The 20,047-nt window shown below is 38.3% G+C and overlaps 1 protein-coding gene across 4 annotated transcripts in view; it reads left to right on the top strand.

Moving 5' to 3' along the window:
- Window positions 1–20,047, top strand: part of REC114 (REC114 meiotic recombination protein) — a 170,739-nt gene that overhangs the window by 138,760 nt on the left and 11,932 nt on the right. For 3 of the 4 annotated variants that reach the window (XM_047797323.1, XM_047797322.1, XM_047797325.1), the window contains 2 exons: window positions 5,082–5,165; window positions 18,875–19,087. In XM_047797323.1, coding sequence (XP_047653279.1) covers window positions 5,082–5,165; window positions 18,875–19,087 — 297 coding nt within the window. The remainder of the gene's footprint in view (window positions 1–5,081; window positions 5,166–18,874; window positions 19,088–20,047) is intronic. The other variant, XM_047797324.1, reaches the window with a different exon arrangement.

Below are 20,047 nucleotides of genomic sequence, written 5' to 3'. Positions count from 1 at the left end.
TTTACTTGAGAGTTTCACTCCTCTAAGCTTCCATACTCTTCTATCCTAGACAGGATTTCTTGGTTTGGGCTCCTGTTCTTTTCATCTGGTGGTAAATTTGGTATTTCCTAGATTACTCTATTCTCTTTTTCCTTCCCTCCCTGTATTGACAATTCCCAATCCTTTTTTCTACCCAGCGCTTCCCAGGGATATGACAGATTCTCATCAGCATGGCAGTGAGTTTTGACCTGGATGGGGAACAGTATCCCAGGCTCCAGGGTGAGAAGCTCCGTGTGGAGTCCAGTGCATTCTCCCTTCCCCTTGGGCAGGTTCTGTGTCTTTTTTAACCCTTGGCTTGGTGACTGGCCCTACTAGGAGCTCAGTAATGGTGAATGTGTCGGTAGCAGCAAGTACAGTGTGCTGTGGGAGCACAGAGCAGGTCACTAGACTATCTGAGAAAGTTAGAAAGGGCTTCACAGAGGTGCCATCAGTTAAGCTAAACAGAATTCACCAGAAGGATAAGCCTTGAAGGAGATTCGAAGAGGTGGATTTTCTTTTTTGTCTTTTTAGGGCCGTACCCGCAGCATACAGAGGTTCCCAGGCTAGGGGTTGAATCAGAGCTGTAGCTGCCAGCCTACACCACAGCCACAGCAGCACAGGATCTGAGCTGCATCTGTGACCTACACCACAGCTCACGGCAGGGCTGGATCCTTAACCCACTGAGTGAGGCCAGGGATTGAACCTGCGTCAATGGTTCTTGGATGCTAGTCAAGCCCATTAACCACTGAGCCACGACAAGAACTCCAAAGAGGTGGATTTTCAAAGATGAGATCAGTTATTAAAATGTAGGAATATATGAATAACAAGTGGTTAGGTGCACAGACTTCTTTACTAAACCCCAAAACACTAGGATGAAAAAGCTCTTTCTGAGTCTTGAACAAGATCAATATAAGTTAAAAAAAAAAAAAGTAAAATGTTCTGCATCATTGGATAGGTAATAAACTTGCAGATCTCACTGTTCCCAAGAAATGATATCGGCATGAAATATTTTGTTAAATTTCATAAAGTTGCATTCTTGCAGTCACTCAAGATTTACTGAAGTATCTTCACATGTCAAAGATTATAATAAGTGTTGTAAGCAAAACAAACAGAAAAAAGGAGACATTAAGCAAATAATTACTACAGGCACACACATACACAGACTGTGATAGATGCTATGAAAGAAAAAAATAGAGTGCTATGGGAAAGTGTAATAGGGTGACCCAACTGAGATTAGGTTGGAATGCAGAGTGGTTAGACGTTAATTAGGTAAAAGGGGGAAGAGGCAGAGGGAAGAGATGTATGAAGTTCTCAGGAAAGATGGTTTGGACAAATTGAAGAGGAGGAGCCATAACATGGATATTGTCAGGCAGGAAGGCCATAGCCACTGGCATAGCCACTGCAGAGTCCTGAACTGGGGGCTGCTGGAGGTGACCCAGAGAACTTGCTACCCATGATAGTTGCTGGGACTCAAGGGGTAATAAGACACATTCTTGAAGCTGCCTTACCCTGCCTAGGGAGTCCTTCTCATTCTGATCAGGGACAAAGAAATGTGACCAGTTATGATATAACATGATCCTGAGCATAGAATTCTGGGAGGTCAGCCAACTTTGCCCTGTGGGGAATGGTTGAGATAAAGTGGGGTTTTAAAAGATCAGTGAAAGAGGAGGTCATTTCAGGAACAAGCTATACAATGAAATTGAGGCATGAGGAGTAGTGTGATGCAGCAGTAATGGTATAAATGGGAAGAGAGTGTCAGATGAAAGAGCTGTTTGGGGACAGGCTTTCTAAGACCCGGAGGTTGGCTGGTGTTGAGGGAGGAGTGAGGAAAAGGGTCCAGCAGGATACCAGGTGGATCACCTGGGGTGACTGGCTAATGTGCACGATGCCATTCACCGAGGCAGCACTATGTAGGGATGGCAGTGTGTGGAGAAAAACGGGGTGGGGTGGGGGGGGAGTACCAATCTGGGCAGGTTTACATGGAGAGATGTGTGAGCTAGCCAAGTGGAGATGTCTCATAGGGCTCAGGGTAGACGCGAGGTAGGAAGATTTGAGATCAGGCCAGGGCTGAGAGCTGCTCATTTCTTTTCTATTAAACCTTTTATTCTGGAATAGTTTGCTTTTACATAAAACTTGTAAAGAGTAGACTTCCCATAGACATCATTTCTTTAGGTCTTGCTTTCATCTCTTCTTTGAGTTTGTGTCGTATTGGAATGGGAATACTTGTTTGCACAAATATTCTCAAACATGCATATGAGGCTTCACATGGTTCAGAAACCAAAGCAGTGTAAAAAGACATATAGTTTAAAAAAAAAAAAATCTTACTCCAACCTCTGCCTCCATCTGCACTGTTCATTCCCAGCCCCTACAGGTAACTGTTAGTTGCTTGTATACTACTTCCAGTTTTTTTTAATGTAAATATAAGCAAATAGTAAGAATATACAGTGTACATTCCCTCTCTTTCTCATACAAAGGTACTGTATTATGGACATTGTTCTGTAGCTCGCTCTTCTGCAGAACAGTATACCTTAGAGATCAATACATGTAGAACTACATTGTCTGAGAAGGTAGCTACAAGCCAAATGTGGCTCAGAGCAGTTGAAATGTGACTGGGGCAGCTGAAATATGGGATCTTAAATTTCCTTTAACCTTAGATTTTTTAAAATTTAGGTATAAAAATGGAAGCTATGTAAAATATTTTCCCATTAAACTCAACTGTGTTGTTTTAGTAGGATTACATTTCATTTTAACCGTTTAGAACATAGCATCCAAATTGAGATGTGGTATAAGTGTGAATCACACACTAGATTTCAAAGACTTAGTACAAAAAAAAATACTATCTTAAATTATAACTGGTTAAAATATAACTATATTATCTTAAATTATAACTAGTTAAAATATAACCATCTTAAAAATGTTTTACAAGGAGTTCCCATTATAGCACAGTGGAAGAGAATCCAACTAGTATCCATGAGGATGCAGGTTCAATCCCTGTCTTTGCTCAATGGGTCAGGGATCTGGCATTCTGATGACCTGTGCTATAGGTCACAGATGCACCTTGGATCTGGCATTGCTGTGGCTGTGGCATAGGCCAGCAGCTGTAGCTCTGATTTTACCCCTAGCCTCAGAACTTCCATATGCCGTGGGTGTAGCCCTAACAAGCCAAAAAAAAAAAAGTTTTACAGTGTTTATATGTTGAAGTAATAATGTTTTGATATATTAAGTTAAATATTAAAATTTTACCAATTTATTTTTGCTTTTAAAATGTGGTTACTACGGAGTTCCCATTGTGGCTCAGTGGAAAAGAATCTGACTAGCATTCATGAGGACACGGCTTCAATCCCTGGCCTTGCTCAGTGGGTTAAGGATCTGGTGTTGCCATGAGCTGAAGTGTAGGTCGCAGACTCGGCTGGGATCCAGCGTTGCTGTGGGGCTGTGGCTGTGGCTGGCAGCAGCAGCTCAGATTCAACCCCTAGCCTGAGAATGTCCATTTGCTGCAGGTGCGGCCCTAAAAAGCAAAGAAAAAGAAAAAGAAAAAAAAATATGTGGTTCAAATTATACTTCTGCTGGACTGCACTGATAGTTGTATAGTATTCCGTTGCATACAGTATCATACTTTATTTAACCAGTCCACATTTGATGTATACTTGTGTTGTTTCCAATTTTTACCATTAAGAATACAGACATGCTTAACCTTGTCCATGTGTTGCTTCATATTTGTACAGATTGATCTGTGAAATGAATCCCTACTATTGAGGTTGCTGTGTTAAAGAATAAAAGCATTCATAATTTTGATATTGCCTTATTGCCTCCATAAGAATTGTGGCAGTTTGCAGTCCTACTAGCATTGTGTGTATGTGTGTGTGTACGTGTACCAGTCTCCCCGTATACTGTCATTTAAAACCATAGTATCTACATGTTGGGAATATAATAAGGAAAATGTTTCTTTTTGCTAATGCTGAGAGAGTTTTAAGAAGAAATCACAAATGGTTTGCCTAACTTCTTCTTCCATTAACAAAAATAACCTATCGATGATAAAGCTCTTAGAATCAGCATTTTAGAATGGACTGTTTTTTTTAGTGAAAAAATGTCAAGTTTTTGATATTTTTCTGGACTGCAGTTTCCCTAGACTACACATTTCTGAGGAAGTTGCAGCTTTCGGCATATTCAGATGTAGGAAGGGAGATTTTGTGAGGGTTACAAAACAGCTGTTTTTTTTTAAAGAGCTGTAGACATCTCTGATCTCTCCAGCAGCCTCCTCTGGCTGTGGTGGACTAATGTTACAAGGCAGAGGGCAGTTGCATAGTTTTGCATACTGTCAGCTTATCAGTTCCCTGGAGCAGTTCTACTAACTGCTAAACACATTCTAACTTGAAGGGCTACTTAACTGAGGAAATCTTCTGACACTGTAAGGGCATTTATGAGCAGCCATAATCATTAGATAGCCCATTCTATTTACTTTTAATAAGCTGCAGAAAAAGTTTATCTTTCCACCTTTAGGATCCAGCTGTTGTCCTTCTTTTGAGAATTGTGTGCCCTCTTGCTGCCCTCTGTGCCTTTTTTGTTTTTTTCAGATTGAAATGAAGAACTAAACATTGAGCATCCAAAAGCAAATTGCTTTAGTTTTTCCATTCATAAGAATCTGAAAATAAGATTCTTATGACTCTGCCTATGTAGTTGGCATATGGCAGATAACTTCATATATTGGTATAATGAAAACTCTTGGCTCTCAGGGATTATAAACTCACACTTTGGCAGATCTAGAGGCGTAGAAATGTATTTTAATAGCAAATATGACTATGGACATTTACTGCCTTTAATATTTGATTGCATTTCAATATGAAAAGGTTAAGAAATGAATGCTGAGAATGTTAATGTTGATCATGATGCAGGAAGAGCACTGGGACACTGGGCCTCTTTGGAAGGGTGACATTGAGTCATTTCTGTTGTACTTAAGTTACAGAATAAAGATACGCTTTCTAGTAGAAAGCAGCTGTGCCACAGCTCTTCTTCGTGTCCCTTTTTGCTCCTGTTGCTAATTCTGTTTAATTATTTTGTTTCAGGAAGGGTTTTCACTCGTTGGTAGCAAGAACTGGTTGAAGATTGTAAGACGCATGGATTGTCTGTTGTTTGGGACAACGATAAAGGCAAGATGCTATGTGGGCCACCTGTTTTTAAGCAACTGATCAGACCCTTTTCATCTTTTAAGGGTATATGGGAGTAGATGTGGAAGCTTCTCTAGCAGGTTAAATGGTACTGGGAAGAATACGTATGCTTAGGAAAGGTTTTTGCATCATAGGCAGAACATGAAACAAGGACTGTGGAGGGGAAGAAGAATAGCTAGTAAGAGGATGTTGAAGAGCCACAGCTTTGGTTGATCTGTCGGTACGGGTCTGACAGAGCTGTGCAGTTACTCTCCATGCCCCAGCCCAGACTGGAAGGAGGTGGAGTTACATCATTGCTTGTCTTGCTATTTAGATGTTAAAAAGGTGTGTATTTTTGAATGCTTCCCTGAATGTCTTTTCATCATTTCTCTTTAATATGAAAAAATAAATTTCTCTTGCTTTCTAGCTATATTAAATGTAAAGAATGATCCTCATCAAAGAAACATGGAGGCGAATCACCTGGATTATTTTCTTTCAGAAATAATGATAAAAGCCCATCTGTTAACATTCACTGAGTATTGAAATTTAGGTAAAAGATCCTAATTTTAATGGGCTCATAGATTAAGAGTTGAGAGTGGTCTCCAGGAGCATCTAATAGAAGAGTCTTTATTAGACCCTCCAAAGGGTCATCAGAGAATTCACAGGGTCTCTGAACTGCATGGATTTCCACTGACCTCTGAAATTTATCACTTCCTTCAATTATGAATATTGGCATCAGACCATGGTAGTATTAGATCTGCACCAGTAGAAATCTCAGATATTTTCACATCACATTTCAGTTGTTTCAGATATCCTATGTCATTTATGCTATCAGTATGCCCAGATTAAGGTGGTTATTAGTCCTGCTGCTAGATCTTTTTATTGAGTATGTTAATAAGGAAGCATGGGAACCTCCACGTCTTGGGTGCAGCCCTAAAAAGCAACAACAACAACAACAACACGCCAGGCCAGGCCACCCATTGGTCTTCTGACTCTCAGTCCAGGACTGTGTCAGGCTGAATGAATGTCTGTGTTTTTTAAAAAGTTGCACCATGCTATATGTCTAATATTTGAGTTTTAGTGTTTTCCTGATTATATGTTGTTAAAATTTTTAACTAAATGTAAGGAGAAAAATCAAAGTCAAATAATTTGACCACTCAAAAATAATCATTATTAACATTTTGAAGTTTTTACTAGACACATATATAGTATCAGTTAGGATAGTGTTCAAATGTATGTGATGGAAAATCCAGGTATAATGTGGCCCCCCAAAATTCAGGGTTATTTTTTTCACTGGGTAGGCAATCCAGAAGCAGGCGGTTGCTAGCATTGGCTCAGCATCTCCACCATGTGCAAGTAAGTGCCTTTGCAATTCCCTTGGCCTCTCCCTCCCATTTTCAAAATGGCTACTTCAGCTCTGTCATTGTCACTGATAGGAGAGCCGCTTTATCAGTCCCTTTCATAAGGAAAGCATAAACTCTCCAACCTCCCACAATCCCTAGATATCTGCAGCTGTCTCATGGACCAGAACAGTGTAATGTAACCATCCCAGCCTGCCAAGATTAGCAAAATGAGTGTTAGCTTGTCCACCCTTTGGTGTGGACTCATGGCAATGAACAGTGTCTGCCATGTAGATAATTTATAAATTTGGGATTGTGGTATACAGAGTGCTTTGTATTCTGCTTTTGTCATGTGATGTTGTATCTGGACCAAGTCATTTCTTTTTCTTTTTTTTTTTGTCTTTTTGTCTTTTTTGTTGTTGTTGTTGTTGCTATTTCTTGGGCCGCTCCCGCGGCATATGGAGGTTCCCAGGCTAGGGGTCGAATCGGAGCTGTAGCCACCGGCCTACGCCAGAGCCACAGCAACGCAGGATCCGAGCCGCGTCTGCAACCTACACCGCAGCTCACGGCAATGCCGGATCGTTAACCCACTGAGCAAGGGCAGGGACCGAACCCGCAACCTCATGGTTCCTAGTCGGATTCGTTAACCACTGCGCCACGACGGGAACTCCCCAAGTCATTTCTTAGTCTTGAAAAACATTTTTTGGATTTTTATTGTTCAGATGTACCATAAGTTAACTAGTTCCCAGTTTTTCACTACTATAGAAATGTTTTGATTTTCATAAGGATTTATTTATAGGGTTCTTAGAAGTACTAGAAGTATGAATATTTATTTTGTAAATGTGCCCTTCAGATGGGTTGTCCCTGTTTCTGTAGTGCTAACACCGTGTAAAAATGCTCATTTATCCAAATACTCCCCAACAGGGTGATAGACTTTTAATTAAAAGCTAGTTTCCAATTTGATAAGAAAAAATGAACATCTTCCTTAAATTTGCATTTCTTTGGTAACTAATGAGATGAACTTTTTTGTGTGTATTTTTTAGCTAGCTCTATTTCTTACGTGAATCACCTGTCTACTGCTTTTGTCTAATTTTCCTCTTAAGTCTTTAGACACTATGTGTATGGACATTACATGTTAAATGCATGTATAAATTACATGTTATACAGAAAAAAATATGTTTTTGTGTAGTTACATAATTTTATATATTTGGATATATATCATATACTTAATATGTAGATTTAAAATTCTTTAAGTTTTTGCCTATTGTTGTGATTAATATTTATCCCAAAGATATTTCTAGTTGTTCACTGGATATTTTCTTAATTCTTTTATTTATTTTTTGGCTGCACCCACAGCATGCCTAAGTTCCCAGCCTAGGGATTGAACCCACACCAAAGCAGTGACAATGCTGGATCCTTAACCCACTAAGCCACCAGGAAACTCCTGGACTTTTAAATTAAAAAAAAAATTTTTTAACTCAGTGAGTTTTATTACATTTATAGTTGTACAACGATCATCACAACCCAATTTTATAGCATTTCCATCCCAAACCCCCAGCCCATCCTCTCACCCCCAACTTGTCTCCTTTGGAACTCATAAGTTTTTCAAAGTCTGTGAATCAGTATTTGTTCTGCAAAGAAGTTCATTGTATCATTTTTAGATTCCACAGTTAAGTGATAGCATATGAGGTTTGTGTCTCACTAACTTCACTTAGCATGATAATTTCTAGGTCCATCCATGTTGCTGCAAATGCCATGATTTTTTTCCTTTTAATGTCTGAGTAATATTCCATTGTGTATACATACCACATCTTCTTTATCCACTCCTTTGTCGATGGACATTTAGGTTGTTTCCACGTCTTGGCTGTTGTGTATAGTGCTGCAGTGAACATTGGAGTACATGTGTCTTTTTGAGTCATGGTTTTCTCTGGATAGATGCCCAAGAGTGGGATTGCGGGATCAAATGGTAGTTCTATTTTTAGTTTTCTGAGGAATCTCCACACTGTTTTCCATAGTGGTTGCACTAATTTACATTCCCACCAACAGTGTAAGAGGGTTCCCTTTTCTCCACACCCTCTCCAGCATTTGTTGTTTGTAGACATTTTGATGACAGCCATTCTGGCCAGTGTATGGTGATACCTCAGAGTAGTTTTGATTTGTATTTCTCTAATAATGAGTGATGTTGAACATCTTTTTATGTGTTTTTTGGCCACCTGTATATCTTCTTTGGAGAACTGTTTAAATCTCCTGCCCGTTTTTTGATGGGGTTGTTTGTGTTTTTTGGTATTGATCAGTAGGAGGTGTTTATAAATTTTGGAGCTTAATCCCTTGTCAGTCACTTCATTTGCAAATATTTTTTCCCATTCTGTAGGTTGTCTTTTCATTTTGTTTAGGGTTTCCTTTGCTGTGCAGAAACTTTCAAGTTTAACTAGGTCCTGTTTGTTTTTATTGTCATCACTCTAGGAGGTGGATATGAGAAGATACTGCTGTGGTTGGAGAGTGTTCAGCCTCTGTTTTCCTCTAAGAGTTTTATAGTATTCAGTTTTATATTTTGGCCTTTAATCCATTTTGAGTTTATTTTTGTGTATGGTGTTAGGATGTGTTCTAATTTCATTCTTTTCCATGTAGCTGTCCAGTTTTTACCAGCACCACTTATTGAAGAGACTGTCCTTTCTCCACTGTATATTCTTGCCTCCTTTGCTATAGATTAGTTGACTGTAGGTATGTGGGTTTTCTGTGCTCTATCCTGTTCCACTTATCTATATTTGTTTTTGTGCCAGTACCACACAGTTTTGATGACTGTCGTTTTGTAGTAAAATCTGAAGTGAGGGAGCCTGATTCCTCCAGCTTCATTTTTTTTTTTTTTCTCTCTCTCTCTCTGAGGATGGCTTTGGCTATTCTGGGTCTTTGTGCTTCCAAACAAACTTTAAAATATTTTGTTCTAGTTCTGTGAAAAATGTCCTTGGTAGTGTGATAGGGATTGCATTGAATCTGTAGATTGCTTTGGGTAGTATAGTCATTTTGATAATGTTGATTCTTACAATCCAAGAGCATGGTATGTCTTTCCATCTGTTTGTGTCATCTTTGATTTCTTTCATCAGTGTCTTCTAGTTTTCAGAGTACAGGTATTTTGTCTCTTTGGGAAGGTTTACTCCTAGGTATTTTATTCTTTTGAATGCAGTAGTAAATGGGATTGCTTCCCTAATTTTTCTTTCTGATCTTTCATTGTTATTATATAGAAATGCCGTTGATTTCTATGTATTAATTTTGTATTCTGCGACTTTGCCAAATTCATTGATGAGCTTAAACAGTTTTCTGGTAGAGTCTTTAGGATTTTCCAGGTATGGTATCATGTCATCTGCAAATAGGGATAGTTTTACTTCTTCCTTTCCAACTTGGATTCCTTTTATTTCTTTTACTTCTCTGATTGCTGTGGCTAGGACTTCCAGAACTATGTTGAAGAGTAGTGGCGAGAACGGACATCTTTGTCTTGTTCCTGATCTCAGCGGGAATTACTTAAGCTTTTCACCATTGAGAATGATGTTAGCTGTGGGTTTGTCATATATGTCCTTTATTATGTTGAGGTAGGTTCGCTCTATGCCCACTTTCTGAAGGGTTTTTTTTTTTTTTAATCAGAAATGGGTGTTGGATTTTGTCAAAGGCTTTTTCTGCATCTATTGAGAGGATCATATGGTTTTTATTCTTCAGTTTGTTAATGTGGTATATCACACTGATTGATTTGCAGATATTGAAGAATCCTTGTATCCATGGGATAAATCCCATTTGATCACGATGTACAATCCTTTTAATGCATTGCTCAATTTGGTTTGCTGGTATCTTATTGAGGATTTTTGCGTCTATGTTTATCAGTGATATTGGTATCAGGGTGATGGTGGCCACATAGAATGAGTTTGGGAGTGTTCCTTCCTCTGCAATTTTTTGGAATAGTTTCATAAGGATAGGTGTTAACTCTTCTCTAAATGTTTGATAGAATTCGCCTGTGAAGCTATCTTGTCCTGGACTTTTGTTTGTTGGAAGTTCTACAATCACAGTTTCAATTTCAGTACTTGTGATTGGTCCATACATCTTTTCTATTTCATCTTGGTTTAGTCCTGGAACTTTGTACTTTTCTAATAATTGGTCCATTTCTTCTCAGTTGTCCATTTTATTGGCATATAGTTGCTTGTAGTAGTCTCTTATGATCCTTTGTATTTCTGTGGTGTCTGTAGTAACGTCTCCTTTTTCACTTCTAATTTTATTGATTTGAGTCCTCTTTTTCTTGATGAGTCTAAGAGTTTATCAATTTTGTTAATAATTTCAAAGAACCAGCTTTTAGTTTCATTGATCTTTCCTATGGTTTTCTTCACTTCTGTTTTATTTATTTCTTCTCTGATCTTTATTATGTCTTTCCTTCTGCTAACTTAGGTCTTGTCTGTTCTCTTTCTAGTTGCTTTAGGTGTAAAATTAGGTTTTTTTGGGGGGGGTTGAGCTTTTTCTTGTTTCCTGAGGTAGGCTTGTATTGCTATAAACTTCTCTTTTGGGATTACTTTTACTGCAACCCCATAGGTTTTGGATTGTGTCTTTGTTGTCATTTGCTTCTAGGTATTTTTTAATTTCCTCTTTGATTTCTTCAGTGATCCATTGGTTGTTGAGTAGCTTGTTGTTTAGTCTCCACGTGTTTGTGCTTTTTGCAGTTTTTTTCTTGTTGTTCGTTTCCAGTTATATAGCGTTGTGGTCAGAAAAGATGCTTGATATGATTTCAATTTTCTTAAAGTTACTGAGGTTTGATTTGTAGCCCAGGATGTGATCTGTCTTAGAGAATGTTCCATGTGCACTTGAGAAGAATGTGTATTCTGTTGCTTTTGGATGAAATGTCCTATAAATATCTGTTAAGTCCATCTGGTCTAATGCTTCATTCAGGGCCTGTGTTTCCTTATTGACTTTCTGTCTGGATGATCTCTCCATTGTTGTAAGTGGGTTTTAAAGTCCCCTTTTGTCAATTTCTTCTTTTAAGGTTGTTAGCAGTTGCCTTATATATTGAGGTGATCCTATGTTGGGTGCATATATATTTGCACTTGTTATATCTTATTCTTGGATTGATCCTTTGATCATTATATAATCTCCTTCTTTCTCTCTTATAATATTCTTTAAGGTCTGTTTTGTCTGATTCGAGTATTGCTACTCCAGCTTTCTTTTGATTCCCATTTGCATGGAATATTATCATCCATCCTCTCATTTTCAATTTTTAATGTGTCCCTAGAACTGAAGTGGGTCTCTTGAAGATAGCATATATATTGGTCTTGTTTTTGTATCCATTCAGCCAGTCTGTGTCTTTTGGTTGGGGCATTTAGTCCATTTACATTTAAGGTAATTATCGATATGTATATTCTCATTGCCATTTTATTAACTGTTTTGGGTTTGTTTTTGTTGGAATTTTTTTCTTTTCTTCTTTTCCTCTCATGTGGTTTGATGACTATCTTTATTGTATTTAGTTGCTTTTTTCTATTTGTGTGTGTATCTATTGTAGATTTTTGGTTTGCAGTTACTTCTGATGTTTCGATACAGGAATATATATATATAGTTTTAAGCTGTTGGTCTCTTAATTGCAAGTGTATCTCCAGTGTCCTGCATCTGTACCCTCCTGTTCTCATGATTTCTGATTTTGGTAGCATACTTGCATGTGGATGATTTCCTACCTTTACTATATGTATGCCTTTATTGGTGAGCCTTGTCATTTGTAATATTTTTGTTTCTAGTTGTGGCCTTTTCTTTTCCACCTAGAGAAGTTCCTTTAGTATTTTTCATAAAGCTGGTTTAGTGATGCTGAATTCTCTTAGCTTTTGCTTGTCTATAAAGCTTTTGATTTCTCCTTCAGATCTGAATGAGAGCCTTACTGGGTAGAGTAATCTTCATTGGAGTTTTTTCCCTTTTATCACTTTATCATGTCACTGCCTTCTGGCCTGCAGAGTTTCTGCTGAAAAATCTGCTGATAACCTTATCAGGGTTCCCTTGTATGTTATTTGTTTCTTTTCTCTAGCTGCTTTCAGTATTTTCTCTTTGTTGGAGTTCCCATCGTGTCTCAGTGGAAATGAATCTGACTAGCACCCATGAGGGTGCAGGTTCAATTCCTGGTCTCAGTCAGTTAAGGATCTGGTGTTGCTGTGAGCTGTGGTGTAGGTCACAGACACAGCTCAAATCTGGCATTTCTCTGACTGTGGTGTAGGCCAGCAGCTACAGCTCCGATTTGACCCCTAGCCTGGGAATCTCCATATGCTGTGGGTGCAGCCCTAAAAAGACAAAAAAAAAAAATTCTTTGTCTTTAATTTTGGTCAGTTTGATTAATATGTGTCTCAGGGTGTTCCTCCTTGGGTTTATTTTATATGGTACTCGTGCTTCCTGGATTTGGGTGAGTGATTCCTTTCCCACATTAGGGAAGTTTTCAGCTATTATATCTTCAATTTTTTTTTTCTGGCCCTTTCTCTCTCTCTTTTCTCCTTCTGGCATCCCTATAATATGGATGTTGGTGCATTTAATGTGGTCCAAGAAGTCTCTGAGACTGTATTCATTTCTTTTCAATCTTTTTTCTCTTTTCTGTTCCACATCAGTGATTTCCACTAGACTGTCTTCCTCCTTGCTTATTCATTCTTCTGCCTCCTGTATTCTACTGTTGGTTGCTTCTAATGAAATTTTTGTTACTGTATTTTGAATCTCTGCTTGCTTAATCATTAAATCTTGTATTTCTTTGCTCAGTGTTTCTTGTAAATTATCAATCTTTGCCTCTGGTTTATTTCCAATATCTTGAGTCATCTTCACTATCATCAGTCTAAAGTCTTTTACATGGAGGGTGATACTCTCCAGATCACTTAACTGTTTTTCTGAGCTTTTCTTCTGGCTCCTTTATCTGAGTCATAATTCTCTGCCTTTTCATTTTGTATAGATTTTTGGTGTGGTCTCGTTTTTGCAGACAATACTGTAGCCTCTCTTGCTTCTGATGTTTGCCCCCCCTTGTGGCCAAAGTTGGTATGAGGGAAAGACTGGTGCCTGTCCACTGGTAGGTGGAGCTGATTCTTATCCCTCTGGTGGGTGGGGCTTTGTCTCTGGGTGATATTAGAGAGGCTGTGTGCCTGGGTTTCTTTAGGCAGCCTGTTTGCTGATGAGTGGGGCTGTGATCCCACCTGGATTATTGTTTGACCTGGGACTTCTCAGTGCTGATGGGTGGGGCCAGATTTTTCAAAAATGGCCACCTCTAGAGGAACAGACACTGATGATTATTCCAGAGACCTTTCCCTCCAATGTCCTTCCCCCATAATGAGCTACAGTCACTCCTTGTTTTCCCAGGAGATCCTCCAAGAACTGCAGTCAGGTCTGACTCAGATTCCTGTGGAATCTCTGCTTTGCCCTGGGACCCAGTGCACATGAAAGCTTGTGTGCACCTTTCAAGAATGGGGTCTCTGTCTACCCCAGTCCCATGGAGCTCCTCCACACAAGCCCCACTGGTCTTCAATGCCAAATGCTCTGGGGGCTCTCTCTCCCAAAGCCAGATCGCCAAGTGTGGGGACCTGATGTGGGACTAAGAACTCTCACTCCCACAGGTGAGTCTCTGTGATACAGTTACTTTTCCGTCTGTGGGCTGCCCACCCAATGGGTATGGGGTTGCTTATATCATGTAATAGTCCCTCCTGCTGTCTTGATGCGGCCTCCTCTTTGTCTTCTGGAATAGGTTATCTTTGATAGTTTGCAGTCTGTCTGGTTGAAGATTGTTCATCAGTTGATTGTAATTTTGTTGCTTTTATGAGAGAAGGTGAGCTCCCATCCTTCTACTATGCCATCTTAATCTCATCTAACCCTGAGTTTTTTAAATTTAACTTCCTTACTAAACTTTTATTAGTTCCAATAATTTATTGTAATTTTTTTAATTTCTAGGAAATAAATTTGAAATTTGCAAACCATATATAGTTTATTCCCATAGTTTACACTTTCTGCTTTTCTCACCTTACTAAATTATGTAGACCTTCCAGAACACCATAATTATGTAGTTGTACAGCCATCCTTGATATCTTGATCATCTGAATGGGAAGTAGTGTTTAGACATTAAGAATTATTTATGGCTGTTGGTTGGACATTCTTTACCCTGTAAGGGAGATATTCTATCATTTGTACTTTATGTACTAATATTTACGTCAGGATTACATATTGAATTTTAACACCTATCAAGACCATGATTTTTTTTATCCTTTGACCTATTGACTTGATATGTTAATAGTGAGCCAACATATTCTTCTTTTTGCCTTATCTGACAAAGGGCGCATATTCTCAGTGTTTCTTAACTTGGATAACTTTTAGTTTACCAAGTATTACATAACAAACATCATTGTTTAAGTTGACAAATAGGAGAAGTATTTTGAAATAAAACTTTCATTCCTTTGACATAAATTTAGTGTAACTTAAATTCTATAATAAAGAGTACATTTCTTTTCTCCGGCCAAAATAAGTAGATTGTGTTAAGTCCTACCTACTGTAAGGACCTATAAGTTTCTTTCTTTCTTTTTATTTATTTATTTGTTTATGTCCTGGTAGGGCTGCACCCACGGCATGTGGAGGTTCCCAGGCTAGGGGTTTAATCAGAGCTGTAGCTGCCAGCCCAACTCACAGCCACACCAACACCAGATCAGAGTTGTGTCTGTGACCTACAACACAGCTCACAGCAACGCTAGATCCTTAACCCACTGAGCAAGGCCAGGGATCGAACCCACATCCTCATGGATACTAGTCAGGTTTGTTAACTGCTGAGCCACAACGGGAACACTAGGTTTCTTTTTTTTAGTAATTGTAATCAATATGGTCCTGGCTGATTGGCTAACAGTCAACATATAATTCTCTATCTGGAGGGACTTTGGTTCAAAAGAGTAAACCTTAAACTACAATCCTCACCCCTATTAACTCACTGAAGAATTTTGTCATGATTTTTGCTTGGCCTCCGCCTTGAGTATCACCTCCTTGGTTTCAGAGCAAAGAAACAGAGAATGCTGAAGTCCCTTCTCTGGCTAAATTATTTTTCCATACTCCCCACCCCACCTCAAATTTCTACAGTAGAGGAGTTCACTACTAGTGGTGGGAAACCTGCTCCAGTCTGGGTGATGAATCTAAAACCAGCAGGAAAACGTGGCCCTGTTTGTGAGGATTCTCATGTCTCCTTGACTGTCTTCCTACGTGACACTAACTGGGGCACTGTGTCTCCCATGTGTACCTGTAACATTAAGCTATAGAGTCTGCAGCTTAAGGTCTCTGCGTGGAGATGCCATTCAAACCTGTGCATCAGCGTTTAGTGGGCCCAGTGCTTCCTGGAAGGCGAAGCTGGATTTTCTTGTGGGTACGTAAACATAAGTATAAGGAGATAAGCACTGTCCTTAACTTTTGTTTCCTCAAGGAGTCTTTGTAAAAGGGAGTTTTCTGTCAGTTGTAAGAACTTGAAATTAAGTGTTTTGAAGTAGGGTGGGAACAATTCAACATAAAATATAGTAATTTTGAGCTAATCTCCTTAGATGATAGATGTTGGAGGCTGTATATTTGGGACAATTTATGGCTGTTAGTATATACTTGAAAAGCTTTCATTTCACATTTCATTTCTGACTTTTAATTATGGCATAAAATAAATCTCATCAAGATTTTCAACCTAGGAGCACTTTTGATAACCCGGTGGTAGGTTTTCTGTTGTGGTACACACCCTGACACTGAGGATGTGGGATGAAGATGTAAGTCATTTTCAGATTTTTCCTGCTGTACCTTGGTTTTTATCTTGTGTCCACATGCATTGAAGTGGTATTTCTGGCTGCAGATGATAAGCTCAGATTCTGTCTGAGAATTTTACAGAAGCAAACATGGAGCAAGATAGCAGTCAAACTATCAGACACACAAACCTTCCATGTCATTTCTTGGAACTACATTCCAAAGAAACCCTAACTATCCAAACTCATTCTGATGTATATTCACATATATATAGATTCCTCAAGATAAGCGGTCTGAGATTTTTGCTCTACTTACACACTTAATAAGTATATAACTTACTATACCCATAAACATTTGTGAGACACTGATTTTTATTACTTCTCAGAAGGCTAGATAATTACAGAATCATCATGGAAATAGCTAATAGAAAGTTCGGTTGTATAGATGTCCCCATGTGCAGTCTAAACTAGGCGAGTTGGAAACTGAAGTTAATTGTAAATAAGAAATCAGCTCAGTTTCACAGAAGAAGATTCACAGAACTAAAACTGAAGGTGGAATTCTCTTTTCAGTTCTTTGCCCTTCCTCCAGTAAAGTTAGCTTTTTAGATCCTCTCAATAATTTGGGGATTAATCACTTAAAAGAAAAATGGCTAAGGAAATGAATAGGTACAATACACAAAAATACAAATGACCAATACAGAGAAGAAAATTATTCACCCTCACTTGTAATCAAAGAGATGAAATCCTAAGATAAAAATCCACAATCCTCGGTGTTGAAAGTGCTGGGAAATGGGAAATGGGCTGGTGGATTCTTGCTGGGAGCAGATTGGTCCTCTTGCCCTAGAGCCTAGTATGACATTAGGTATCAGCATACTCAGATAATTTGACCAGGCAAGTCTGCTTTTAGGCATTAATCTACAAAAATACATGTTTACGAGTGATATCAAAGCTTTGTGGGTATATATTAGGAAAAAAAGATTGGAGATAAATGTTTCAGTAAGGGGCCGTTTAATAAGAGAATACTCTTCAGCCATTAAAAGGAAGGACGTATACTTCTATTTTTATACTCATTGTTAAGTTTAAAATTAGGTTATAAAACTGTGGTTTAAAAATGTATGTATGTCACATATAGTCTATATATTTTATATATGTATATAATCTATAATATATAATTACCAGTGTTTGCATATGTTCTAATATACACATATATATTAAAATATTTCCTGGGAGTTCCCTGGTGGCCTAGTGGTTAAAGGATCTGGCATCATCACTGCAATGGCTCAGGTCACCTCTTTGGCACTGGTTTGATCCCTGACTGGGGATCTTCTTCCTCATGCCATGGTGTGGCATATGCATAAATAGGTAAGTAGATAGATAGAATATTGCCTTTTCACATTTTTGTTGTTGTTGAGGGGGCAGTGATAATGGTTTACTTTTATACTCAGGGAAAAAAATGAATTAATAAATGAGAACTCAAGAGTCAGTAAAGGGGCAGCAGTGTCTGTTCTTCTAGACATGATACCTTACCGCTACTTAGGCCAAGTTTTCTGTGTCCTAAAGATGTGGCTTTGCTTGATGGCTTTATCTAAAAATTTGAATAGTGTAAATTGTAAACAGAAAAATCATGTATTTTTGCTTATAAGGAACTTTCAGGATGTTGTTAACTGTGGTTAGATTTTCCAGTTAGCAATGCGATTTATGCATTTAATAGATGAAAAGCGCTGTTACTATATTCAGTTATTAGCATCTGCATTTCTTTACAGAAGAAACTGAACAAAGGTACACAATACATACCACCATTCAGGGTGGCTTTCATGTAAGCTGATTCCTAAAACTAGGCAAAAATATCAGACTAGAAAAAGAGGAAACTACTTCTAATAAAATAATGGATTTATTGTTATTGTTAAATTTAGTTCTGTTTTTAAACTTAAAATCAAATATATTTGATGCAGTTTCCACATCTAAAAATTTTATTGCATCTCTCCCATTCTTGCTGATTTGCCAGGGGATGTAACTCATACAGCAAATCAGAGGCAACATGTGATTCGTGTGTGTGATTTGTAGAGTAGCCTGGCCTCTTTAAGGATAGAGGGCACTATGGATTATTAACATCAGATACATTAGCTCTTGGCATTTGCCTGTCACCTGATCTCCAGTTTAGTTTTTCAGATTCACTGGCTTGTTTCATGTGGTATCCACCTGGTTACCTCTTTTACATATTCAGGTTTGGAAAATTTTGTTGAGCCAGGACTATGCTGTATCATCTTCACTGATTTTCCACCTAAGGAATTAGTATGAAATCTTTGTTACAAAGTAAAATAAAACATTGGGGTTTTTTTGTTTTTGTTTGTTTTTTTTTTTTTTTTTACTGCAGTCACTATAGTGACCTTCCTGGTCTGTGGGAGATGGTCTTTTCCATTTTGGCTGATGTCAATTCCTTGAAGGACATGAATTTAGTATGAGGAACACTCCCAAAAGGGGGAAGAAAACTGATTATTGGCTTTTTCTATACCCACATCAATTATGTATAGTAACTGCTCCCTTATTCATACTTCTTCCCCTTCAAACAAAGGGAAGATCCCATAGTAAATAAAAGTAAAGTGATATGACCAGTGTCACTGAGGATAACTTTTGATTTGTCAAACAGAACAAGAGCCGTATGTTCCGGGTACAGTTCAGTGGAGGCTCAAAGGAGCAGGCGCTGGAACACTGCTGCAGCTGTGTGCAGAACCTGGCCCAGTACATACCCGTCCAGGTGCCCGACGGAGCCAGCCAGGAGCTCAGGCCAAGTCCTGGCCCCCCGAGAGCAGGTGGAAGCCAAGGGAAGGATGCTGCGCAGAGCATCCCACCACAGCCTGAGGTAAGCAGTGTTGGTTGTACAAGAAACCTGACAAGGTAGCGCTCTCTGGGGGCCAAAATCACAGTGGAAGTTGCTGAGTCCACCACGTTTGTAGGTTAAAGATATCTAATGTTGAGGGACTTATTTGTTTTTACTGATATATAAATGACTTAAAATATTAGTTTCCCTGCTTTATAGCACTAGGAACTTTGTTTAATCACTTGTGATGACTCTATACATGTATGTGTAACCAGCTCAGCACGCTGTACAGTAGAAAATTGACGGAACACTGTAAACCAGCTATAATGGAGAAAATAAAAATCATTATTAGAAAAAGAAACAGATTGAGTTTATATACAATCTAATAGGATGCAGTGAGAAGAACATGACTGAAAATGCATGACCTGAGTCTTAGAATGAGAACTACTAAACAAACCCAAATTGAGGAGCACTATTCAAAACAAATGGCTTGTAATTTTCAAACATGTTAACCAAGAAAATCAAGAAAAAAAGCTAAGAATGTGTTCCAGCTTTCTTTGTAAGAGACTAAAGATACATGAAATCACAATGTATAATTTTTTTACTCTTTTTAAAATTTATTTTTTCCCACTGTACAGCAAGGGGATCACGTTATCCTTACATGTATACATTTTTCCCCACCCTTTGTTCCGTTGCAATATGAGTATCTAGACATAGTTCTAGACAATGTATAATTTTGAATTGAATCATTATGCTCTACAGGAAATTAGAAAATAAGCGAAACTCGACTGGGGTCTGAGGATTAGGTGGTAGCATCAGTGTTAATTTCCTGGTTTTGATGGTCAAAATGTGATGATTTAGAATATTCTTGTTACTAAAGAATTTGGCAGTGATGGAGATTAATATATATTTTCCTTCAAACAGTGAATATATAATTTCCTTGTTTATTTGCTTTTAACATTTTTTTAAAACTAGAACTGAATTGTTATTTTCTATAATGAA

The sequence above is a fragment of the Phacochoerus africanus genome, chromosome 9 (genome assembly GCF_016906955.1).
Source record: "Phacochoerus africanus isolate WHEZ1 chromosome 9, ROS_Pafr_v1, whole genome shotgun sequence".
Classification (NCBI taxonomy): Eukaryota; Metazoa; Chordata; class Mammalia; order Artiodactyla; family Suidae; genus Phacochoerus; species Phacochoerus africanus.
Note: the sequence above shows the minus strand (reverse complement) of the source record. Positions and strands in the feature narration are given on the sequence as shown.